This window comes from Aphis gossypii, chromosome 2 (assembly GCF_020184175.1).
Source record: "Aphis gossypii isolate Hap1 chromosome 2, ASM2018417v2, whole genome shotgun sequence".
Taxonomy (NCBI): domain Eukaryota; kingdom Metazoa; phylum Arthropoda; class Insecta; order Hemiptera; family Aphididae; genus Aphis; species Aphis gossypii.
The window spans coordinates 69347716-69374261 of record NC_065531.1 but is presented as its reverse complement, the minus strand read 5'-3'; the positions used below and the strand labels follow the sequence as shown (position 1 = coordinate 69374261).

The window sequence follows — 26546 nt, the reverse complement described above, 5'->3', positions numbered from 1 at the left end:
TGTTTTGGTATTATCAGATGAATGTATTTATAGCACGGACTTAGATAAAATATAATATAATAATATTATATCTTAGTCCGTGCTATCATGAACTAAGATAATATATTATTATCTTAGTTCATGCTATCAACACACCTTGTATATAGAAGTCTGTGATTAAAGACAACTATCATTTATCAGTTATCACAGTAAAGTTGTATCAGTTGTATACAAATAAACGTGATCATACATCGTGCTATCAAGACAACGTTATTACTTAATTTAAAAAAATCAAATTTAACCTAAAAACTCAATTTTAAATTATAAATTATTGAAATATTTTTAATTCTCATTCTTGTTTTTATATAACAGTTAATTTTTCTGTCTAACAAAGCTTTTATTTTAATTTTAAAATGAGTACTACTGTAGGTGAAGAACTTAACAGAAGTAGCATAGCGATTAATGAAGTCAAAGACGATTCATTCCAGAAAATTTCTCGTATGAATTTACAATTATTACTGAGTTAAATAGGTACTTTTGAAAAATAATATAAGATTTGTATGCATATTCTCAGGTCCTGTAAAAACAGTATTGTATGAAGGACTTCAAGAAAAGGATGTAGGCATTACGGAATATACATCATCTATTCCTGGGATTTCTGGTATATTGAAACACAGGTGAATTAAAAACCGCAATATTATTTTCAATCACTGTTATTATAACAATACACATTTTAGGTTGTCTGATTTTCAAGTGAATGAAATTGCGTTGGACGGGACTGTTGTGCGACTTACAAGTCGCACTGTTCCAGAAAAGGAAGCTGAAGATCCTAATTTGGAATGTAATTCATAAAAACATTTATGTGTATTTACTCTCTAATTATTGACTTATTGATTGTGTTTTAGATGCTGTTGATGAAACTGGTTTATGTGAGAAATACTTAAAGGATATTGATACAATGGTAGAATCACAGAGTACCAAAAGTATTGAAATCAATGTAATGCTCAAAATAAAATTTTAAGTTAAATATATTTTTTTATTTATTTATTAATCATTTTTAGGTAGATGGATTATCTAAAGAACAACGCAAATCAATACACAATTTTTTAAAATTCAAGTATGGTACTAAAGTTAGCACTAACACTAAAAAGGATGATCAGGATAAACAATTTATAGTCATTAGATTATCTACACTTGTTAAAAATGGTTAGTTGTAGTATAAGATTTATATGATCATTTTATTATACTTTGAAAAAAAAAATATACAAATTAAAAATATTTAAATATTTATAAATTTCGATTAGGTACTTTAATTAATTTTAATATTATAGTTTTATTGCTTATCACTTAATATTAAATACATTTTTTTTTTTTTAGATAGACAAACATGGCCTAAATCAAGACCTGAATATCTCCACTTTGCATTACATAAATGCAACATGGACACAACAAATGTAGTGAGCATTCTTTCAAAACAACTAAGGTAATATTTAGATTTTTTTTAAAGATTTATTTTGTTTAAATATATGTTATCTGATTTAAAATTGTTATTATTTATAAATTGTATAATTAAGTTCAATGAAAGCTTAAGAATAGGTATGCACAGGCTTGATATCTATACAAAAACAATAATATTTTATGGTATCATCATCATTATGGTACTATCCTATTGTTTCTATATTCTATATAATATTTTATAGGCAAACCAAAAGTCATATTGTTATTTTTTACATATTGACATGTACAGTTGTAATATTGCTGCATTTTTCATTGTGTTGTAGTATAGAATAGTGAAAATTTTAAATATGTTCTGTTGCTGCATGCATGTTTAGATATTTTTTCTATGCTACTTAAAATTCTTTCATTAATATTTTGTTTCAGTGTAAGTATTAATTATGCACCTATAAATGGAAACAATAATTGTGTCCATTGATAATTTCTATTGTTTTGCCACAATAATATGTTTAAATTACAAATTTCGTAATTATCTTTTTTATTACAAATATCCATTATTGTTTATCTTATAGTGCTTTTATTAAAATGATGTTAGGCTACACTCAACCACACATGTCATACATAGATAATATTATTTTCTTTAAATTTGATTAAGCAAATTCCCTTTAATATTGAAACTAACACAAATCAATTCCTCAAAACGCAGATTTAATATCTTCTTAATTGTATTTACTAAAGCTCAGATTTTATGACATAATATTATTAAATATTTTAAGTTATAATTAAGCAGGTTAAAATTTTACATAGTTGTTTATAAGTAATTGAAAGTTATTATGTTATTAAAATAAAATTTTTAATGTTTTAATATATGAATAAACATTTATCAAAAGTGTACTTGTTGTAGGGTGAAAGTTAATACAATTAAACATGCTGGCACAAAAGATAAGCGTGGAAATACAACTCAAATGTTATCAGTTCGAAAATTAAATGCCAATAATGTAGCAAAAGTTAATGCCAGAAATATATGGACTGGTAACTATGTATACAAAGACTCTACTCTTAAATTGGGTTCCTTAAAAGGAAATAGATTTCGCATAGTTCTAAGGTAATTTTTTTACTTTTATTTTTAAATTAATTTAATTCAAACAAAAAAAAATAATAATTATTATAACATTTTTACCTGTATACTTAGGTTATGATGTATAATTAATTGTATTTATGACATTAAATTACACAGGGTTTTGTTATTTTTTATTACAGATAGTTGTTTATATGATTGTTTGTTATTTTAGAAATATTAAAGGAAATGATGAAGAAGTATCTAATGCTATTGAAATGTTAAAATTGCACGGTTTCATTAATTATTATGGTTTACAAAGATTTGGTAGCTCAATTGTGTCCCCCACCTATGTTGTTGGAAAGGCATTGGCTTGTGGTAACTGTGAAGAGGTATACCTATCACATATATCATTATCATTGCTTACTATACCAAAAATACTGTGATAGTGCTGTATATTTAATGTATTTAATTTTTTTGTTAAGGCTATTGAACATATTTTAAAACCTAGACCTTTGGAGAGTGCCTTTGAAAATGACACTGATCGTGCTAGATCAGTATGGTGGAATACTAGAGATCCTAAATTGGCTTTAAAACAACTATCCAAAAAAAATTTTACAGTTGAAGCAAAAATAATTAGATCATTGGCTTTTAATGGTCCTAAAGCTTATGTTAATGCTTTTCAAATTGTAAGAAAATTAATAATTATTGTGTTTATCAATATTTTTTAGTTTAATTATTATAAATGTTGTAGATTCCAAGAAATTTGGTGTTATTGTATCTTCATTCTTACCAGAGTTTAATGTGGAATAAGATTGTATCACAACGTATTCAAAAATTTGGTTTGAAGCCAATTGTGGGAGACTTGGTGTTTAAAGACAGTGAATCAAAAGAAGTACTTGATGAAGTTATTGATGGGGAAGAAATAAAAGAAGAAGACGAAGAAGAAGAAACTGATGTAAATATTGTAAAATTTCCAGAAGTTGAAACAATAACAGAAGAAAATTTATCGAAGTATACTATTTTCGATGTTGTGTATCCATTACCCGGTTGTGATATAAGTTATCCAAAAAATGAAATAGGAAAATGGTATGTTGATCTTTTAGCAAAAGATGGTCTAACTTCTGAAAAACTTTCAAAGAAAAACAAGTAAGTTTTTTTTATGTCATAATATGACATTACTACTATCTAATCAATATGTTTATTTTTTAGATTGTTTTCACTGAAAGGCACTTATAGATCTATTGTATCTAAAGCTGAAGATATAGTTTGGACTACCATTAATCACAATGACTTAAATGATGATTTGTTATTGTCTGATATTGAAGTAATAGAAAATAAACAGCCATTTATTTCTGTACCAGGTAATTAATAAAATGATATAAATATTTAAATTTTATTGTATGACTTAGAAAAAAAAAAAATTATTTTTTTACTATAGATGGTTCTTTCAAATCATTGTCGATCGAATTCTCCTTACGCCCTTCAAATTATGCTACCATGGTTATAAGACAAATAACTAAACAGGACACTTCGTCTCACTCACAAGCGTCATTATGTAAAATTTCAAATAATAATAAACGAGACATTGTATCTACAGAAGAAGAGGATAACACTAGTAAAAAAATAAGACTTGACCTCACAGAAGATTAAATTAAGACACAATATTTTGTTATATTTACTAAATAATATAATATCTAAAGAGTTGATTATTGCATTACATTTTGGTTTATCTGCGACATGTCTTGGCATGCCTTTCCACGTTGATTTTTTTCCCAAAGCCTCGACCACAAGTATTGCAATGGTACGTCCATTCACCAGAATGTGATGACATGTGGGCACGCAAGTTACCCGGAGTTGGGTAAGACTTGTCGCATGCATTACATTTATGTGGTTTTACCTGAAACCAAATTATCCCACTTTGGTGTATTATATTTTTAAGTATAATCAATCAACATGTATTTTTGGGTTGTTCAATGAATGGCCAATACATCTCTAAAAATAATAGAATAAATGTAAAATATATAATAAATATAAATATGTAATAAATGATAATACGCGTTATGTATCTATTATAATTTAATATTATAAATCTCATCGGAATAATAGTTAAGCTTTAGCTGAGAAAATATGGTAATCGTTAAAATAATTATTGTTTAATGATATATAAGGACAAAAATTGTAATTAATTTTAGCATTATATCTATTTAAATTTTAAGATTAATTGACAATTGCCAATTGCCAATAAATATTATGAAAGGATTATTACATTATTTTGATAGCAATTGCCAACTGTCGTGAGTCAAATCATCGATTTTTGATATTTTAATTTGATAACTGACTTGAAAAGTGATATAATATGTAATTCTTAAGTAAAAATATATTTTACGTTTTTAATTTTTTAATTATGTATTCGAAGTTCTATTCCGTATATTTTTTTTCGTTTCGTTTTATTTGTATTACAATATTTTTTAAATTTATTAATTGTTTATTATTTTTTGTTATTGATTGTGCGGTATGACGTGATGAATTATTCAATTTTATTTTAATCTTTCAAAAGTAAATTATTGTCATTATTGATAGCTCTGTTTTCAATAGTAAATGCTAAATGGACAATGTACATAAATACAGGAATAGCCCATACAGGTATCACTTATTTTGATAAAATTGGAACTTCTAATTATTCTCTAGATATATATTTGAACTAAACCTGTTAAACACATTACTTTATTGAAGAATTTCTATTTTTCCCTTGAAAATTTATTTGAAAAATGCACAACACTGAACTTGTAAACTGCAATAGTTTTTTGATTGATTTATAATATCATTGTTGGTCAACTCGATTTGTTGCAACCGTTCGGACGTTATGTCGATCACGCGTTATTTTATTTTTCCAAACCCGTTAAGATAATAAATTGGTAATGACGTAATGTAATGATGTACCTATTTATATAACCTATTTAAAATAAAATGTATTTATATTATATTATATTTACCAAGTATGTCCCCTACCTATTAGATACTTTAATCCGATTTAGAATTTGAAGCATTTTTTTTTTCACTCGGTATAATAAATTGTTCCGGTGATATATTTTTGTTTTGTACCTACATGTACACCATTATCATTGATGATTGATTATAGAATATTATTATTTAATATTTTATTGATTCTATAATCAATGCTACTATGCAAGGTTTACATCAAGTCGACAAAACAATAACATTCTATCTCTCGAAAAATAGAAGACAAAATACTAACATTTCTGCGACATTAACCGAACTGGCGTAACAATGTTCGTGTTTTTGAAGATACCTATTACCTACCTAGTTTCGAGACCACTCAAAAGCTGTGAACACAACATCCAACAAATTGTATTTACGAGTATATCAAGTAGGTATCAGTATAATGTTTAATTTTGTCTTTATGGTGTAAATGAAAAGTTAATGTTTTGTCGGCTTAAGAGTATGTCAGCGCATAGTTTGTTTTCTGACTCATGCGCAACATAAACAAAACGCATTTACGCCGAATCGTTTTTTTATGATTTTGAGTAATCTTAAGTGTAAAATCACTCATTGCCAAAACGATAGAGAATAATATTTTTGAGGATATGTCATATCGATTTGTTTAAATATTACCTCAAAACACTTTAAACATTATTTAAGTTAATTTTTTTTTTTTGAAATACAAAATCCAACAACAATAACATATAGGTAAAACCAATATAGTGTCATACTTTCAAAAATATTATCCTTTATAGTTTTTGTAATAGCGGTTATTTTATTCTGGTATCAGACAAACATCATAAAAAAACGATTTTAGATGAAAGAGTTTTATCTATGTTGTACGTGGGTCTGAGAAAGAAAACAAATATTGCGCTGACATCCTCATAATATTATAATGTAAACCTAGAATATTGTATAACAGTGTACAGCGTATACAATATACCTATAATACATTAATACGCATTGTAGTATTGTACACGTTATCATAGATATTACTACAAATTTATGTACCGTCATATCATAAGTTTGGACTATTTTTATGCTTTATCCAATATAAAATGATAAATTATAGCTTAATTTGAATTGTTCTGATATAAAATTTAAAGTGGACGTGAAATTACTTCTTGTATAGTGCCTACTCACTGTTTATACATCAGCATTAACAAAACCCTAATACAGAGAATTATTATTCGAACTTAGGTATATGAAGACTTTGAAAAAAGTTAGTTTGTAATTTATAAACGAAAATATTCCAAAAAAGCACTGTGTCCGAAAATACACCACAGTCCGAACTTTTGCCATCAATTTCATGTGATATGACGATACCTACTCAAAATTTTAAATTTTGCAAAATATTATGATCTAAGTGACCATCCATTTACTTTGGAATGTGTCATTCTGTGGTAGTACAGGTTCGAACTGGCTGTAAACGTTTTACCGCAAATTGGACATGCGTGAGGCCGCTCGCCGCTATGTATGCGTTTATGTGTGTTCAACGCGCTGGATGTGGAAAACGCTTTGTCGCATTGGGCGCAAGCGTGAGGACGTTCTCCTGTGAACAGACGTGTGGCGACAAATCATTTAAATTTATCGATTTATTCGAACAGGTAATAATTATGAATTATTCACAGGCTAGTAATATTATTTTATGTATATTGTTAAGAGGTGCTTATTGTCACAGTCATCGTTTTTTTTTTAAATTGCATTTTGTATAGATGTCAGGAAATGTTTTCAAATTTTTATTTAAGTAGGTACCAATAATCATTATTTTATGTACCCGGGTATTTGATAGTCGATAATTTATTTGATCACATATATAAGTGATAATAATATAATATTAAAAAAATTATATTACATGTAATAATAATATATTTTTTAGATATCGTTAGGACCATTAGGTAAGTAAGTAGGCATAAATATTGAAACCAATAATATTATAATTTATATTAATCAAATAGTTTATTACCTTACTGATTGTTAGTAAAAAATATAATACGTAAACAATAATTCGGAAATTGGTTCTCATCAAAAACATAAAATTATAGTTTTATACATTTACAGAGAATCTTTCTTTAGATAGGTTATGTACGTACATTTTTAATTTTTTAACAAAACATAAAAACAAATAAAATTATCATTAACCGTTATATTAAACCTAAATTATTAACCTATCTAAATCATAACCAATAATTATATTTCAAGAATTGTGTCTCAGAATGTTAAAAAATGTTTATAGCTAGATATGTTTAACAAAATTTAATAATCCTCCGTAAAATCAAAAAATTAAAATTAAGTGATATCTTGTTTATAAGTTTGATTTTATGGGTTTGTAATTAGTAAATCTAATAGTTTTTTCTGTAAAAAAAAAAATAATACGCATTTTATTATCATCTCACCTGTATGGGTTCTTACGTGCCTTTTTAAAAGTGATGGTCGGTCAAAACCCTTAGCACAAACCTCGCAAAACAATTTGTACGGTTTTTTTGACTTGACATGACGTGACGTTAAAGTACTCCTTACCGACAAATCCAATGGTTTTAAATCGGCAGAATCATCTTAAAAAAACTTGTGATATTAAGTTAATGCTATTTAATTTTCACTTATGCGAGTAATTTAAATTTAGGTACATATAATATCTTATATTCATACTCCTACCTATTAATCTCGGTCTACAATTACTTTTAAAATTATCACACATTTTTTTTTTTATTAAAGAGTCGATATAATATCATGCATGTAAAGACTACTGTCACCTTCTCGCGATTCACCGTACCTACTTTCACGAAGTAGACACACATACACAAGAGTCAATAAATCACTTAGATACATACCTATCGTAAACACCTCATACGCCAATAAAAAGCTCTTTGTAGAATGTATAATAACTTATAACAATTGGTTCTGGTCGGTGCTTAACTCTATTTTTTTTTCAATTTCAATAAACTATTTACTGTGTTAAACAATAAAATAGCTAATATTACATGAGTCGTTCGCAAAATCTATTCTATATAATATAAGTACTTCTCAAAAAAATTGACACCGCAATAACGAGTATAATATTCTATATATACTATAACAATAGTTTTAATTTAGTAATTTAAAGATGATAAAAGCAAATAAATATAATAATATAAAGAAATTACAAGATTCATATAAAACATCAATTTCTTTTACTTTTGAAAAAAACCTGAGAATTAACTATTCGACAACTCCCTAGAATAACAAAACATTGTTTGTCATATTTTATAGTCAACTATTTATATCTCATTTAGAAAAAAATGTTGTTGTCTATATGAATATCTGGACTAGTATAAGACTGAACATTGTAATTTTATGTTAATTTAGGTTGCTATAAAAATACAGCCTTAATCTCATTATATTAATTCGTGTACCTAAAACTGACCTTGTTAACAAAAAATAAATCATCATTTTATGTTCTCATATACGCAATGATATCTTTATAGGTACAAAATAGGTTGATACTTATAATAGGTATGGAGTGCTTGTTTACTCTATTTTTGTTTTACTTGTTAGACAGACTACAAAGATTAAAAGTATATGTGAATCACAAGTGTAAGAATTTTTTTATTATTTCAATACGCAAATTGTTTTCGTTTTCATTTTAAATACCTACACATTTAGTACAAAGTAATTATACACAGAAAGTTGTGTATGATAATATATGCCATTATAATATTAAGTATTTAATATCATCGTAATACTAATGCCGAATGATCCACTTAACGTAACACTTAATATTTCAAAAATTATTTAAATGTTTTTGAAAATATTTTTCTACATAATTCTAAGTCGTTAAAAAACATCTAAAAAAATAGATTTTTTACTATTTTTTAGCATTAATTTTTTTTTTCAAATACCTATATTATATATGATATATTTTTAAGCAGATAGTGAACAAAATAAGTTCATTCCTCAGCTCATCTAAACTTTAATTATTGCTTTTAACGAAATACTCGTCCAAAATTTAATTTTTATAAACCAAAATACTCCAAGTAATATTGCGCTTAGGTCGTCTTAGTAATATCAAACTATAAAATGCAGGTTTGAAAAAAAAACGATAACATTAAAAAAAAAAAAAAAAAATAGTAAAAATTATAATTTGGTTTTTCGTAATAACTTAAAATCATAAAAAAAATACTTTCGTTTGTACTTAAAATATTATCAAAAAATTAGTTTTTCTGAAAAAAATGAGCAGCGCGTCTTACGTTGTAAATGGATCATCCCGTATATATACACATAATAATATCGTATCGTTTAAACGATTGAGCGAGCGGCGGTTGCTTATCGCGGGTATCAGTAACCGTGCCTGACGCCCCATTTGAAATTTCCGTTTCGGTCCGTCTTGACATAACTGTAAACGGGTTTCCGGTCGCCGAAACGATCGTCGTCGCTGCGGTCTTCGGCGTCGTCCGAACCGCCGCCGGCCGGCCGCGGCGCCCCGGCGTCCCGGACCTGTCGTTTGATCCTGAACGAAGTGTGCACCACGTGGTCGGCCACCGTGCCCTGCGACAGCGGCCCGTCGAACTGGCCCGTGAACGGCATTGGAACGCGTCCACGTACTGGTTATGGTGATGGTGCAGGTTGTGATTGTTGTGGTGTAAATTGTGGTTGTTGTTGAACCGGAACGCGTTGGGTTCGGCAAACGAGGGCGGCGGCCGGAGCGGCTGCTGTTGAGCGGTCTTCGGCGTGCCCCAATAAACGTTTTTGTTGGACGGCGACGGCCGTACGACGGCGTCCAGTGGCGTGAACTTTGTGTTGGCCGCAACGGACGCGTCGAAACCTCCGCCGCCGCCGCCGAAGAACAGAGATCCTCCGGCCGGGTATTGTTTGTTGTTGCGCACCGAACCCGCGGCCTCCTGGCCAAAGTCTTGCTGGAAGAACGTCTGGCCCGGACTCGCGCCCGGCGGCTGTTCCGGGGCGCTGGCGAACGGGGGCGTGAGTATCTCGCTAGCGTCGAAACCCAATTCCCAGCGACCGCCGCCGTTTTGCTGCTGTTGCTGTTGCTGCTGCTGTTGGTGGTTGGCCTGCAGCGCCGGGTCGTTGTTGGCCTGCTGCAGCGTCGGCGTGTACGGCGTGAACTGTTCCAGCGGCGGGTTGGCGAACGTCAGGCTGTGCACCTGATTGCTGGGAGACGACGTCTGCACCGCCGCGGGCGAACCGAACGACGGCGGCGGTTGGGCCTGCTGCAGGGCCGACGGGAAACCGCCGCCGCCGCCGCCTCCACCGCCACCGCCACCGCCGCCGATGCCCACGCTCGGCGTGAACGGCGACGTGTGCACCGGCACGGGCGCCGACGGTGCGGTCAACGGTGCGAACGGTGGCGGCGGTGTCATCGATTCGCCGGCGACGGGCGGCTGAAAGCTCTGCTGCAACGGCTGAAAGTCGGAATTCGGCGGCGGCGTCAGATAGTCGATGGGCGTTCGGCTGTCGGCCGTCAGGTCCACCGTGGACGCCAAGTCCGCGGGTTGTTGTTGTTGTTGTTGTTGGCCACCGGCCGGCGGCACCGATTGCAGCGGCGGTGGCGACACGGCCACCGCGAACATGTTGTTGGGCTGTTGGTGATGGTGATGGTCTTGCAGGCCACCGATCCGGGCCACGGTGTGCGACTGCACCGGAACGTTTTGCCGACGAGCTCTCAGCAGACCTGTCAACGTGATGCGCGCGCGATAAGTGCGATGTAATATTATACGAAGAGCGTTTGTGATGTGTGTGTGTGTGTGTGTTTTTTTTGAGAAAACGTCAAGGACGAAGGAAAAAAAACATTATAACGACAGACGTTTTATTGAATTCAGCGCCCGAAGCTTATTGTCCGATCGATGGTCTGAATTTTTGAATTTCACTCTCAAATTTCCGAAAATTTGACTTCGGCGTTTGAACGTGTAATTTATCACTTGAAATTTATCTATGTATGATTAAAAAAGTTATACGAACCTCCGCGTTGAGTACAAATCTGTTTTTATAATATTAATGTACAGTATTAGTTACACTATACATCGCACACAAAATGTGTATTTTTTATTACGTTACATTTGTGAAAACAAACAACGGATATCGGAACTTAATTCCATTAAATATAAAAATTAGGTTGAGTAATGTAACCCGTTAGGTTTGTTCTTGTAGAATTTTTATATTATTTATTAATTTTGTTTTTATATAATGTAAATTTATTCGTGTACACTATTTTTGCTACCAAAATGCCGACCAAAAACAACTAACTTTTTATTACATTTTTAGTGTACTTAATGGAATATTATTTATGGAAAAATGGGAATATTATGTATGTCGCTTTAAAGATTTACTTTATGACCTCGATCGTCATATTCGGGATATACCCATAGGTATAATATGTTTCAAAATTGGGCGCCCCGCGAGTAGTATAAACTTTTCTTTTATACTTTGACATTCGCAACTCGGAAATATTGTTAAATAATCCCACACACCTACTCAATTATACTAAAGTACAGGTACCTATAAAATATGTACCTATATTATCATCATGAAATGATTATCATATAGATTTCAATACAATTACGACTTATCGCAGAACGTACGCTATATCATAGTGCCAGTGATAGTGGATAATATAAACTACACGAATTTGTACCTGTACCTACATAATATACAAAATACATATAATATTAATGTACTACATTTATTCGCTATTTTATGTTGCGAAAACAACGACGGCCGTTATATCAAACCCAGTTTTGTACGCAACAATAACTATAGACATTTTATTATACAACAACGAAATTATTTGACTACCCCATAAATGTGAACCGTCGAATTTTATTGCGTGTCCACGCGCAGCTTTGCAGCTGGTCATTGTACATTCGTTCGAGTTTTATAGCTTCTGGGGCTTCTATAGTTTACGACGTGATTGCCGCGCACTGGTATAATGTATTATGTATATGAGATTTTTTTGAAATACTTTATGAGTAGATTTAAATTTAATCGGCGCAGTCAGACTATTATATAGGTACGTTATTTCGTTGTTTTTTTTTACCAAACATCCTTTAGCGTGCAACGTTAACGGGTAAACTTTTTAACGAATAATAATAATAACGCAAGTTCTGGTCATTAATAATAAAAATAATAAAAAACAATAATCCAAAATCTATGTCAGCAGTGATACGTTGATATATTTCGTATATATAACTCCAATATTGATCTATTAAATATTGCAATAAAATACAATATACTCGTATTATACACCCAACAACTATATACATCATATTATTATGAGCAATATTAAATTATAATATATAATGTATTACGCGACATACAGAAATAATGATTATGTAGGCACAGTAAAAAAATAATAATAATGTGTTTAGCTATACCTGTCTTGAAATCGCGTTCGATGACGTATATCTTTTTGACTTCGAATAATACCGCGACGGATACGGTCGAGAGGAACACCTGTAAAAATATACATATGCAATTGGTTTTCATTAAACGTGACATCTGAACAACGCCGGGTACCCCTTATGAGATCACATGGTCGCGTTTATTGTTAATTTATTTTTTGTGATTTTATAATATTATGATTTCGTTTTGTTTCTGATTGCGCAACAATATCCACATGCTCGAGCGGATCAAAAAGAAAAGGAGGCCAAGAAAACATATAACATGTTACTTTTCTTTATTGTCTATTGATTACCTGGTGCGTTTTTTCCCTACATGTCCCCGCCGTATTCTTTTCATCTGAAAACCGTCACTAATATTGGGCTGATACGCGAGGGAAAGTGCCATCAATGTGACAAAATGACAAAAAAAACATCATATTTAATTGTATATATATTATAGCTGGTATGGATAAGTATATATAACATATAATAATAATATGTATGTGTTTGGAATGGGGAAGGGAAATATATTTTTAGACGAGGAAGTTAAAAATGATCACCAAAATTGTGAATTTTACATTATATTTACCGTAGTAAATCTAAATGTTTGGTTTGATATATATTTTTTAATCTTAATTGTAAACATCAGTAAAATATAACAATTTAAGCTAACACTTGTAATTTAATTGATTCCTCACAAATTTAAAATATTTATTTAATAGCGGTGGTTAAAATTGAATGAAAAAAAAAATAGTAGGTAATAATATTAATAACAAGGATTGTCATTTAGGGCTTAATGATGCCAATATACTCTTACACACTATAATATCATATAATAAACAAAATTACACATATTTTTTTTTCTAAAATTTAAATAAAATTTTCATTTACAAAGATTTTTAATTTACAAATTACATTGCTATAAGTTTTGAGTCATTTACCGATATGACAAGTAACTAATTTTTACGTTTAATTTCGATATTAGATGAAATCAATACTGTTTTCCAGTTAAAATAAAATAAATTGCCAATTGGCCGTAATTATTTTCCTCCAAAAACGATATACCTACCGTTTTCCTCTAAATTATTTTTGACTAAAATAATGTCTATTTTCCTTCAATGTTTTAGCCAGCGTTGCGTTCCGTATTATAAAGATAGAGCAGAGATTAACCTGACACAATCACGGTTTCGAAAAATTCTACATTTCCACCACTTATTTGGGTAAGATCATCATCTTCATTATTACGAACTACCAATGCATGTGAGTCATTCCATCCTCATTTTAAAGAAAATTTTTATAAAGAAAAACTAAACATATTTATGTGGCTCAATATTATGAAGCAAATTCAAACTTACATTTATTGTTAAATAAGAAGTATTCATACTCCAAAAAAATCGAAAGACTATCGAGCAAACAAACGTCGTATTATTTTACTTAATATTATATACTATTTTATTATTTTATTTATTGGAATTAAGAAAGTGGAGGAAAATGGTCAAAAATTATTTTTTTTTTTTGGAGGAAAATGGACAGTGGAGGAAAACGATATCTCGTTTTTGGAGGAAAATGGACCCGCCCAAAAAATTACGCTTTACGAAAATAACAAAAATAGGTAACTCAAATAATCTTAATACCTAAGAATAAATGTACTTTTTGTCAAAAGCAATAAATGTTTACATATTAATTTATACTAAAAATAATGGTTTTTATTAAGTATACTAAAATAATAAAAATAGTAGGCAAGTTAAAAATATTATCTATTAGTATTTTATACTATATAAATTATACAATTTTAGACTCAAAATGAAAGTTATTCAATAGTTAGTTAATAGTTTTTAAATAGTGTAAGTGTATTAGCTGCATAATGTATATGATCTATATTAAAGTAATATATATATATATTATACACAATACATATGTTTAATAGAAATGTTAAGCGCTAGAATTCCAAACAATACATTTTTAGTTTATAAAATATATATAATATATATATTATAAATATTATATTTTTATGTAGTATATTTATTTTTACTGTAGGTATTAAGAAAATGAATACCATAAATTTTTCATATGGAAATTGGAAATACATGTATAACCCTATTATAATAAATATATTTTATATATACTAAAATACTATAAACATAGTACATGACATACCCAAACTTCAAACACATACAATAGTATTGTCAATATTTGTACGACTTATATTATATATCATTTAATTTTGGAAAAAGACTGCATTTACTTACCAAACAATAATAGAAAAACTGCATTATTAAAAGTGATTAAAACTATTTAAAAACTAAGTAAAAAAAGATAAAAAAAAAACCGTGTAAACAATGTTACTATAATATATTATTATTAAAATAGTGTAGGAGTATAAATTTTTTTTTTTTAAGTAGATCACTTATATTATTCAGTATTTCAGTTGCTTCGACGTGTGTCTACAACGTACAGATTGAATTTTTACTACGGTTGACATTAGGACCGACTAGGTTGGTTTCTCCTGTTCCCCTCCACGTTACGTTTCAAAAGAAATATGTTTATTTGTTATTGTATTTTATCATGAAAGAAATGATATTATTTTACAATTATAATGTTCCCACCTCTTATGAAACAACCAATTCAAATGTCACATCGTACATATTGTTAGACCGTTAGCACAAAGACTCGGGATCTATAAGATTTATTTAGTTATGATGATTGCGTGTATGTTGTTAACACAAAGTTAATCGATAAAGTTCACTTAATTTGATTTTAAGATAAACCTATTACATCTGGGTGGTTAGTTTCAATTTCTAATACTTAGTTACGTCATAGATGAACGATAAATGATAACAATAGCAATTCGATATTTTATTAATATAACGAAAGTATATTACTTAAACTTATAACGAAATAATTTCAATTAATAAACAATTGTTGTTCTGTGAAATGTATTATGACATTTTTAATCTTAGAATCGATCGAAATATTAATTAATAGGTAATAACGGGTTTTTAGATTTATTTTAATTGAATTTTTAAATTAGCTTTTAAGTATTAAAATTTGACATTTTAAGATAAAGTTACTAAAATACTGTATTACATAATCATTATTATTTATCTTATTATTAAAAAAAAAAATTATATTAAACATATATACCTAAATATATGTTATATATTATGTTAAATTAATAATTATTATTATTTTGAACAAAAATAATTTTGTGTAGTTCTGTAAGCAGTGAATACTATGTTAAACTTATTTCCATTAATAATAATGTATTGTCTATGTGAAGATTTATAATTTAATTAAAATACTTATAACAATAAACAATTATTTTGAAACGAGGATTCGGGATGATTAAAATTAGACGACTATTCAACACCAGATATTTGAATGACTAAATTTATTCTGTATAGTGTACATCCATGACCCATGTATTATATATATTTTTAATGTAGTTCAAACTCCTTTAAAAATAATCGTGAAAAGTTTGCACATACTTAACAATCATTGAATATTTTTCGAAAAATGTATCTTTGCCTTGAATAATACATTAGTTTATCATTAAACATTTATAAAATATAATAAATGTACATTGTACAATTTTAAGTACTTTGTAGGTACTTATCTATCTGCCAGCTGCCTATTGATATTACCATTAAGTTATTAATTAATGATATTAAAATATAACTTATTTTTTAGCTCAGATTTAGCTTTCATAATATAATATATTATATTCTTAAAATAACTCAAAAATAATTTATGAATGTTTTAAATTAAATAATTATTAGTGACAATGCCTACAAAAAACTTAACTAATTTAATTATATTATTATGACTTTGAATGTTGTAATTATGTTTTAGTTAAAAGCACGTCGGAAAAAAATTATAGCAAGATACAATAAAACTCGTAGTTACAAATCAATAAAATGAAAGGTACGTGTACTACCGTTGATTAAATAATAAATATATATTTATTCAATCAAATATGCTTCTATAACTATATTTATGGATAGGTATCACATATATATATATTATATGTATACATAGATAATGTTCCCAATTATTTTAATTAACTATGTGTCACGTTAATACGTTATAGTTTCTTTGGTTATAAATGCTTATTGTACGCTATACCTACTTATATAAATGTAGATTAAATAATGTTCATTAGTGTCAAATGGTTATTATTATTTTTCTGGTACAATCATAAAAAATTATGAATAGAGTATAACAATAATATTGTTCTGTGCATAAAAAACGCAAGCCTTCGTTTTTTTACGAAATTATATTTGTTATACCCCGTGTTCATTTTAATTCTATATAAGTATTAATGTATACGTGTATTTTTCACGTTCACTACTCTAATTAAATATTTTCGTCATAATTTTTTTCTAACTATTAAACCACTACCCATAAAAACTTTTAATATAATAATCTTTCATTTAAATCGTAGTAAGTACTTACATTGCGCCCGGTACATAAATATATATACAAAAAATCGTATTCATCCCCGATATGTGCATATCGTTGTTTTCCATTTCCATGTTAATCGATTTGAGTGTATAAGCGTATTGACTATAATGGATACAGACCAGATATCTATGTATAAGTAATAACTATGTATATTTTAATTTAAATTATATACCTAAATGACTATTGTATGAGTTGTAGCGTAATTTATTTTTGAACCGTATGATAGTGCAATAAAATAATTTATCGTATTATCCTTGGATACGGATTATCGGATCGGAATTAATCACATTAGTACAAAACAAATTCAATTTTTTCAGTGAAAGTAACTTTTATTTTCATCGTGGGAAAAGAGAGTCAAACTAAACGGTGAGCACGGGCTGCCCGATACAACATTAATTAGGTTCCTATATTTTTTTTCTAAGTGCCAACCATATCAAATACAGTTATACAAAATAAAATGACCAGGGCCCATCATTATCTGTATTACTCTTATTATGTGCGACTAAATTATGAACGAATGAACAATGTCGCTTACAGCATAACTATAGACGATCGGTATAATAATAATAATAATAATAATAATAATAATAATAACATAATAGTCGTTACAAAATACCAATCAATGCTCAGTTTTTGACAGAAGCTTATGTAATGGACCAGATCTTCTGTAGGTTTTAAATATTATATTATATTTTCTAATATAATATTTGTTGCACACTTCCATCATTGTTATCGTCATAATTTACCTATTTATATAAAGTATGATACAATATATTATAACTCAACAAATTATTTTTCCACTAGCTGTCGATATTTTCAAACGATCATTGATCAGTTATATACTCGTACTAAAGCATTATAAAAATACAAATTGACAAAAAAAGTAATATTTTGTTTAGAATTGTGTATTGAATTAATGTTTATTTACCTATTTTCTTTTTTGTAAATTTTCAGATTTTGTTTGATAGCCACTAATCGAACTGACTATGGGAGGTATTCATTTAATTTTAATATTGATAAAATGTGAAGAATCGATTATTAATGGGATAAACAATATTATACACAACTAATCATGTATTTCAACACAGCAATATCTACTATAAATGGTATGAAACAATAATAATTATTCGTTTAATCTATATTAAATGATATGTGTTATTTCTTAAACAAACCTACAAACCATTATTATTGGTTGTTTAGAAAACGTATACATTTAATTCTAATTATCTCAGTTATTGACTTCTAAAAATCAATACCAATTATTTAATGATTAAGGTTTCTCATAATTAAAAAATACCTTTCACCATTTTTATGTAATGTAAAATTATTGATAATACAAAGTTATTTGTTTATTGCATTATTCAAGATTTAAGTGATTATTAAAAAAGAGAAAACTCTAGCAAATTGTTTTTGACTTATTAATTGCATTTTACTAAGGTCGGGAAATTATTCCTACTTACTTTATTTATTTTATATTTGTTTATGCCTTAAACTTGTATACATTTTATTTTTTTTTAATGTGCTCTGAAGCATGAATATTTTATAAAATATAAAGTAACATTAAAATAACATTAATTTAAGAGTTTAATAAATCAAATTGTTAGCGAGTAGGTACATTAAAAAAAAAATGAATTAGTTGTGTACTCGTGTTTGTAAAAACGACAATTAGTGTTAACGCAATTACATCATAATATTTGATAATTAACATAATTTTTAACATTGAAAATAATTACGTTTCCCAGTGTTATAGTTTAATAATCCATGTGGATTTGGCCATGTAGTTGTTTCTGGTTTTTATAGTAAATTGTATAAAATAAAACAATATTATAAGTAAATCATTAATTTTTTATCGGCTTCAAAATGAATTTATTTCCTGTGGCTTCATCCATGACCACTCCAGTCTTCATATCAAAAACTAAAACAGGAGCTGTTTTTTTAGTGGAACTTCCTATAGTTGTCGGTGCTGCTGATGGTTCTACTAATCGTTTTGGATAGTTTCGTACACTTCTAACGGGTTTCTTAGGTTTATTCTTAAGGAGTGTAATCGTCATTGGCTTATAAATCACGGGTCTCTGACGACTCTCCTAAATTAAACAAATGTATTTTATTATATTACATACATATGTAATCATCAACTTATATTTTTAGATTTCTATTTAAAGAATTTTAGAGGTCCTTTGGTGCCCTAAAAATGTAATGTATATGTTTATCCAAAAAAAGTAAAGACAAAATCAAAAATGAAAATGGAAACTTAATTTAATTCACCATCGAAAATAATAAATTAAAAAGTGCATCATATTTTTTGTTTGCATGCGGGCCAAATGTTGAATGTTCACTGGCCGTCATTTAGTGACCTATTAAAAAGATTTAAGTCAAATGAGAAAAGTATAGCGAATCTTTTAATTTCTGCACTGCGAAATTAAGTAAATAAATGAAATATGTCCGACGGTACGTAATTGTAATATGTTAAGGTAAATGAATTTTCTAGATTTATGTTATTACTTTGTTACTTATAATTAATAAATATGGATCTTACCTGTCCGTATTCGATTGGGGTATGTTCTTCGTATTGATCGTTTTTCTCCTAAAAAAATAACATATTACACATCTGTTGGTATTGCTTTCAACAATATTAAAAGTATTAGTTAAAGAATTAAATAATGATCTTATACGTTTTCGTTGGATGATTCTCCAGCGCCGCCGTGGTTTAAATCCCAGTACTGTTCACCGTAACTGCCGTCTTTGTCACCCCATTTCACCTGTTAAATCACAACACATAATGAACATTCTACGAGTACTATAATATATTGTAACTTTAAAAAAAAAAACCGAGCTCACCTTTCCTTGGTATCGTTGGGCGTCGAAATCTTTTTTCTCATACCTCTGTTCCCAGACGTTTGGATCCTCGAACACGTGTCCAAACTCTAATTGTTGGGGTCCGCTTTGCAACGAATAAACGTCCCTATAAGTCACGTAAAAAAATATTCGATTAAATAGCACACTAAAAATCAATATTTCCATATAGATCATTATATATAATTGTATGATATCTATTCTAATAAGTGTAATAAAAGATTAAACTAATTTTTATATCAAATGAATGGTAAAATTGTTAAGTATAAAATAGTAATGTAATTATTATTATTTTGACGTTTGCAAATCATTTCGTAGTTGTGTTATGTAAGCTAAAGGGGGTTTGTATTTCGGATTTCCTCAGCCACCGTTTCACTTTTATTTTGTAGTAATATAACTGCATCTGCAATACACCATTTCGTATCGCGGGACTTCCGACACGTTAATTTGAAATAAATAAGGTATATACATATATTTATATACATAGGTAAATATGAATCAGTGCGGCTGCTTACATGAAATGTTTGTTTTCCGCGTCCTCGTCTTCCACTTTCTCTGGCAAGTGCGTGTCGTCAACGGTGTCCGTATTGCTGCCTGTTAACAATAATATTTGGCCGTGTTATGCACAGTTATTATAATAATATTGATTTGTATATTAAATTGTCGTTGGTCGCTGCTGCGTTTACCTCCGGCTGGATATCGATCCTTGGACACGTGATCAACCACTGTAATGGCCATTGTTACACCATAATAATAGCACGTCTGTAATTGAAAAAAAAAACTAAAACTATATAAAATAATCACAGTGGCGGACTATACAACAATTCAGCCCGATCAAACATTTTGACCAGCAATCAAATTTGTTTCATTTTGGATATATTTAGTGAATTTTCAAAAATACATAATATTTATTTTGAAGTTTTTTAGAATGGTTGTTCTTGAATTAGTAATTAATAAATGAAAAAACTGATGTTTTGCAAATAAAAACAGAGTATATAATATTATGTTAAATTAAAATAAAAAAATGTATAAACATAATATGATTGATTTATTTTATATTTATTTGATATAAATTACTTTAATTTTTATCAATGTAAATGTAATTCAATATGTTTTTCTCTACAACAAAGTTTGAATGTCTAATTATTATTATTTGTATGAATAGCCCGTTGCCCACTATACTAGCTCACTTCAGGAAAAGTCTCGATATCCCGCTGGCATAGTCATTACCGTCATTGATTCTATACAGACAACTAGGTATAATACTTAACACATATAGCTATATAAACAAGTATTAATATATTTTACAATTATTTTTATCATTAAACACACTTACCGATACCAATAGCAGACAAAAATAGTGTGGACTACAGATCGGCCCGACAGGGGACGTCATGTTTCCGCGACGGTCTTATTCGCTGTGTTATCTGCTAGCGTTCGGCTAGTCCGATATGGTTATTATTACGTTTATATATATGTATATCGTATTCGTTTTTTCGTATTCGAGATTTCGCGTACTGCACTGACGAGGTATATGTACGAGAAATCACCGAAATCGATCGTAGCGAAATCCGTTCCGATTATCAGCGTCGTGTCGGATTTCCGTGTGTCTCGTCGCCTACAGCACACTTCTATTTTATTGTTATTATTATACTGTGTACAATAATATGTTATATTATTATTGCCACCACCGTCGTTGTAAAATCGAAACGCATTGTTTCTCGTTACACGGCAGTTTTCCGACGGGACCCGCGGAGTGTGAGCCCACGCCTTTTCCCCGCGTGTTGCAGCCGCGATTGCCGTTATATCGGTTTGCGAAAACTGCAGTCGTTGTGGTCGTGCGGTCTGCGCGTAGTACCTATATAATATATGTTATAAAGTGATATACGTAGTTTGTGGTATATCTACTTACGAATTACAGCACGTTACGATAAATGTACACTGTACTGCAGTGTATAGTGCAATGCAGTCCGTATGACTTTTTGTTTGGTTTTTGTTTTAGGTCATTACTCGGTGAAATACGTGACGTCGCTCGATTTCCGCTACGGACTAAACGACGTATTGCGATTCAAATACACATCTATTAAATTTAAAATATGTCTCGGAGGACACCAGCGGCAGCGTTTTAAAATTTTAAATATTATATTACATATGAAGTTATATGCCCTAAATATACCAGATTTTCGTCTAAGTGTCTCAATGATGCTAATAATAATAGTTGCAGCCGGTTCAATCGGTATAAATTGTATCAATGCGATAAATAGAAACAAGTATAAATGTGTACCGGCGAAGTATTGCAGTGTGAATATAATTATGAATGAGTGAACACTCTAAACGATTATTAGTTGTTATTATACACGATTGCGTTATAATATACGTACGTAATGTCAAATTGTCGTTTGTCACATCTACAATAAGAACGCGTGTACATTGAAACGCCAAAAACTGTACAGTTACATTTTATCTATATGCGTATATAATTTAAGATTTATTACAATGGAATAATAAATATGACGAAGGTATGTAATATGCGTATTACGTTGTAAAAGTCTCTTAAAAAACACTACTAAACGTAATGGTTTAATAAATAAATAAAAAATTTCGAATTTGTAAACCAATATGTTGCACGGTGTATAGGTACTAACTATGAAGGTACAATAACTGTTCAATGTTAATCAACGATAAAATTAAAATAACACACAAACAGACACATATTGATATATTATTAAATAATATAATAAAACACGATTTAAAAAGAAATAGGTAATACGTTTGTTTCTATAATGTTATATATATTCTGAAATATAATATCAATCTAATCTTTTTAACGTGAATCGTACAATAATAATCTTTATTCACGGAAAAAACTCCAATTACATTATTTTTTTTATACTTAATACGTTTTCCTCCCAACAGGCGATAATTTGTTTAATTAATATTAAAACGTTTGTTTTGAAATGTTTCAAAACAGTCAATTATATTATTATAAGTCCAACGGTGAACTTTTATTTTACATAACATTGATAATTTTGTTTTCACAGAAACACTTGAACACTACAATATTTGACCATTTATGCTACGGAAAAGAAGTATTATTAAATTCGTACCTGTATTAAAACATATATATTATATGGTGTATTGTTGTAATGAGATCAAGTTTCATACGGACAGTAAAGGCTATAAGCTAATTAACATAAACATAGTTGGGGTTGGATGGATCCATCCCTTATTCCCTTAGCCGCTAAACAAACATCGGTATATGGCTATACACAGTGAACAAAAGACAATTAACCAGTTTAGCACTCTTAATTAAATACTCGACGAGGGAGAAAGATACCCAGTGTCCAGAACTGGTTTCGATGGGAACGAAGTAGGGTGATATTATAATAACCCCCTTCATATTGACCATTGCAGGTAACACGATAATTAATTAACGCTATCTAGTCTTTAATTAGGCCATAAAATATCAACACCATACATTATTATATGTCAACTTACTCTAATGCAAAAAGCGAAAATATGTTCGAATTATTTTCAAATAAAATCGTATTGAAGCCGATCGAATTATTTTGTTTATTTTAATACGTGATTACACGATACTATACTTATAACTTATATACTATCATTATATTTACAAATAATTGATATATTATTATTATTGATTTTCGTATCTATAATTCCTTAAATTATTTATGGTTTATATTTTTTACCAGTATGAATTATATCATAATGTATATACTAGTATGTATGTATGTATAAGTATTAATATATACTTATTTATTGTATGATCGTCAAAATAAAATCATTGTTAATTCCACAACAATAATTAATGACTGAAATCAACTGTTATACTTACTTACAAATATTACTTATTATTTGAAACTATTTATTTATTATATTTAATTTAAGAAAATATAAGTTTCACTCTAAGGAATTCTCCTCATTACCTATAAAGAGCAATCTGTTTGATTTCTGATAGTTAATAAGACAATACTGATACGTCAAGAAATCGAAAATATTCTGTAACTATAATACGAGTATAATCGTTACTTTCTCAATATTCTGCAAAAAAAATTATTTTACTTTTTAGAAGATAAAAATTTTCGTTAATAAGTAACGAGTTATATATAAAGTAGGTAATAATTAAATATAATGAGAAATTAAATTATACATATACTTAGTACCTAGTTAAAAATATTTTTTAAATTAAGTAATTACGAAAACTATAATGATACCTATTATATTGTTAACCGTTTTATATATATGTGTGCATAGGTTTTATTTAATAATATATTATTATTATTATTGAATATTTTCGATAGTTGTTTTTGTAAACTTAAACCTATATATTTTAAATCATTATGTTATGTATGAAGTGTATACTACACGCGAATAATACACTTAATAAATTTACCTACAGATGTGTGCGATAATTACTATAATGAAATGAGTAATCAAATTTGTTTTTCTTTGAACACCAAATAGAGCGAAAATTCGTTTAATTTAAAAGCCACAACAACAACAACAACGACGACGAAAATTAAAAGCATTGGAATTATTTGGTTTGTATTTTGATCGGTAATCGGAATACAGATCTCCGGGGAAAAAAATTCCCAGCATCGTCACGGTGTTTACCTACAGCTCGTTGCATATAATATATTATATTGTTATAAATTTAAAATCAACAACGCTCCGGGGAAATCGTTTTGTTTTGGCGAACTTAATGAAATGGATTTCGCGGTGATCATATCCTCTCGACGCCACCACTATACCCTGCAGTACCATTGTGATGCGAACACGTGTTGATTTTTTGAAGCATATCCAGCTCGACCGTAAACCATCACGTACGTATAATACTCCTTTTCGTTTCTTTTTAATCCCCGTATAAAGTCCTTGATCCGGACGGTCGCTATTTTCGAACGCGACTATTATTATCATTATTATTATTACTATTATTATTATTATTATTATTATTATTCCCGCCGCGGTCGCAGTAAGACCCTGGCATACGCAGAACACAGACAGCGTGCAGAAATGCAACGAGAGAGAAGAAAGCCGGAAAAAAAATCGTTTTGTAAATCCTTTCAATGTTTACGCTAGCTTGGGTAATTCCCTCGCAGATTACAATGCACTTACGGCCCTTGTTTTGCGCGACCGTTGGTCACACGCGAGTCCGCCAGAAGGGTACCCATTACATTGTTGCGTGCACACGGTACTGGTTCAACGACAAAACACCGGTGAGCAGCGTTTCCTCTTCCGCGGACGGCACCGGCCGATAGCCGCGTAAAACACCGGAAACCGGTTTCCGTGTATGCAGAGAAACGCGTGAAGCCTCAATGTTTACGGCCACTGTAATAAATCACCAAACAACGGCCGGCACCGGAACCGTAACACTATTATATCCTTGTGGCGGCTCCCCTTTTTTTTTGCGCTTTATTTCGACTTTGCATAATTAGAATAGAAAAGGGTTGGCGTGTGTATGTGTGCGAGTGTGTGTCCGTCCGCGGGGTGTCCGATTCCGACTTGCAGGACGTGCGGTACCTAATCGAGTGTTATCAGACACTGCACATTGCAGGACGACGACAACGACGACGATATGTGGCTATCGGATGATAATAATAATAATATTGTATGTCCGCCGTCAACATATTATTATATTATTGTCGTGATTTTTTTTTTTGTCATACCTTACGTCTTATTTTTTAAAACCGCGAACACGCGCAACTATGTTACGTATTTATATAAAATGTGTGGCGTATATTATTATAAGTAGTATTATAGATGGTATTTTTATTTTTTACAATATGATACGTGTATAATATACACTGTATATAATATAATATGAGATCATATCATCGTAAAAACACATTTAGTCGCCGAGAGCGAAGTTGGCGGATTATTGATAGAGTGTCGCTGCGAAAAACTGAAAAATTACTCTGAAATTAATTGCAACGTAGATGTCACATAAATGGAGAGATTGGAAAGGATTTTTTTATTTTTATTAAGAATTAACTTAAAAGCAGGAAAATAAAACTGAATAATCACACAACATTCTATATAAATAATTTTAATGTTTAAGTTTCCTTTATCGAAAATGCTACCCATGTGCCCATGGGCTAAATGGCATAATACAGAAACTATACATACAAGTATTAAATATATAAATAACTGTTAATAATAGTATCAAATATATATTTTTTAGAACAGCGAAACATCAAAAACAGTGCCACATTAAGTTATGTTGCTGTCCCAGGGCAATTCCCACCCTTGCTACCCGTTAACGTAACTCTGATAAAAAATGTGTTAATTGTATTAATTTACATCGAGGCACCTCTAGGTTATAAAATAATTTTATTTCTGAGATG

The 26546-nt window shown here is 29.7% G+C and overlaps 3 protein-coding genes, 1 long non-coding RNA gene and 1 pseudogene across 5 annotated transcripts; 2 read left to right on the top strand and 3 right to left on the bottom strand.

Moving 5' to 3' along the window:
* Positions 1-205: 205 nt before the first annotated feature.
* Positions 206-4546, top strand: LOC114124471 (pseudouridylate synthase 7 homolog). Its single transcript, XM_027987726.2, has 12 exons — positions 206-477; positions 554-656; positions 717-820; positions 885-976; positions 1041-1185; positions 1357-1462; positions 2339-2539; positions 2727-2883; positions 2977-3180; positions 3246-3640; positions 3704-3855; positions 3933-4546. The coding sequence occupies exons 1-12, from the start codon at positions 393-395 to the stop codon at positions 4142-4144; spliced, it is 1956 nt and encodes a 651-aa protein (XP_027843527.2). The 5' UTR covers positions 206-392; the 3' UTR covers positions 4145-4546.
* LOC114124477 (zinc finger protein 436-like) lies at positions 4221-9250 on the bottom strand. Its single transcript, XM_027987734.2, has 4 exons — positions 8150-9250; positions 7891-8049; positions 6877-7046; positions 4221-4391 (listed from the first exon to the last, which is right to left on the bottom strand). Exons 1-4 carry the CDS (start codon positions 8190-8192, stop codon positions 4221-4223), a joined length of 543 nt encoding a protein of 180 aa, XP_027843535.1. The 5' UTR covers positions 8193-9250.
* Positions 9251-9673: 423 nt separating this feature from the next.
* Positions 9674-15358, bottom strand: LOC114124472 (uncharacterized; annotated as a pseudogene).
* Positions 14351-25246, top strand: LOC114124478 (uncharacterized). Of its 2 annotated transcripts, XR_007604282.1 has the most exons (6): positions 14351-14476; positions 16717-16788; positions 18283-18434; positions 22184-22700; positions 23223-23595; positions 24667-25246. It is a non-coding gene; the product is annotated as an uncharacterized LOC114124478 (long non-coding RNA). The 2 variants fall into 2 exon arrangements; XR_007604283.1 differs by lacking the exons at positions 14351-14476; positions 16717-16788 and adding an exon at positions 17850-18211.
* Positions 18941-21784, bottom strand: LOC114124476 (uncharacterized). Its single transcript, XM_027987733.2, has 7 exons — positions 21518-21784; positions 20868-20943; positions 20697-20775; positions 20167-20290; positions 20001-20087; positions 19865-19912; positions 18941-19412 (listed from the first exon to the last, which is right to left on the bottom strand). Exons 1-7 carry the CDS (start codon positions 21575-21577, stop codon positions 19167-19169), a joined length of 720 nt encoding a protein of 239 aa, XP_027843534.1. The 5' UTR covers positions 21578-21784; the 3' UTR covers positions 18941-19166.
* Positions 25247-26546: the final 1300 nt, after the last annotated feature.

Coding starts and splice junctions, on each gene's coding strand:
- LOC114124476 (XM_027987733.2), bottom strand. CDS start 21,577: ATGACGTCCCCTGTCGGGCCGATCTGTAGTCCACACTATTTTTGTCTG. Junction 20,944..21,517: donor TTTGTCTGCTATTGGTATCG/GTAAGTGTGTTT, acceptor TTTCAATTACAG/ACGTGCTATTATTATGGTGT. Junction 20,776..20,867: donor GGATCGATATCCAGCCGGAG/GTAAACGCAGCA, acceptor TATTGTTAACAG/GCAGCAATACGGACACCGTT.
- LOC114124477 (XM_027987734.2), bottom strand. CDS start 8,192: ATGTGTGATAATTTTAAAAGTAATTGTAGACCGAGATTAATAG. Junction 8,050..8,149: donor TTGTAGACCGAGATTAATAG/GTAGGAGTATGA, acceptor AGTTTTTTTAAG/ATGATTCTGCCGATTTAAAA. Junction 4,392..6,876: donor ACAGAATGACACATTCCAAA/GTAAATGGATGG, acceptor ATTTGGTTTCAG/GTAAAACCACATAAATGTAA.
- LOC114124471 (XM_027987726.2), top strand. CDS start 393: ATGAGTACTACTGTAGGTGAAGAACTTAACAGAAGTAGCATAGCGATT. Junction 2,540..2,726: donor AGATTTCGCATAGTTCTAAG/GTAATTTTTTTA, acceptor TTGTTATTTTAG/AAATATTAAAGGAAATGATG. Junction 3,856..3,932: donor GCCATTTATTTCTGTACCAG/GTAATTAATAAA, acceptor TTTTTACTATAG/ATGGTTCTTTCAAATCATTG.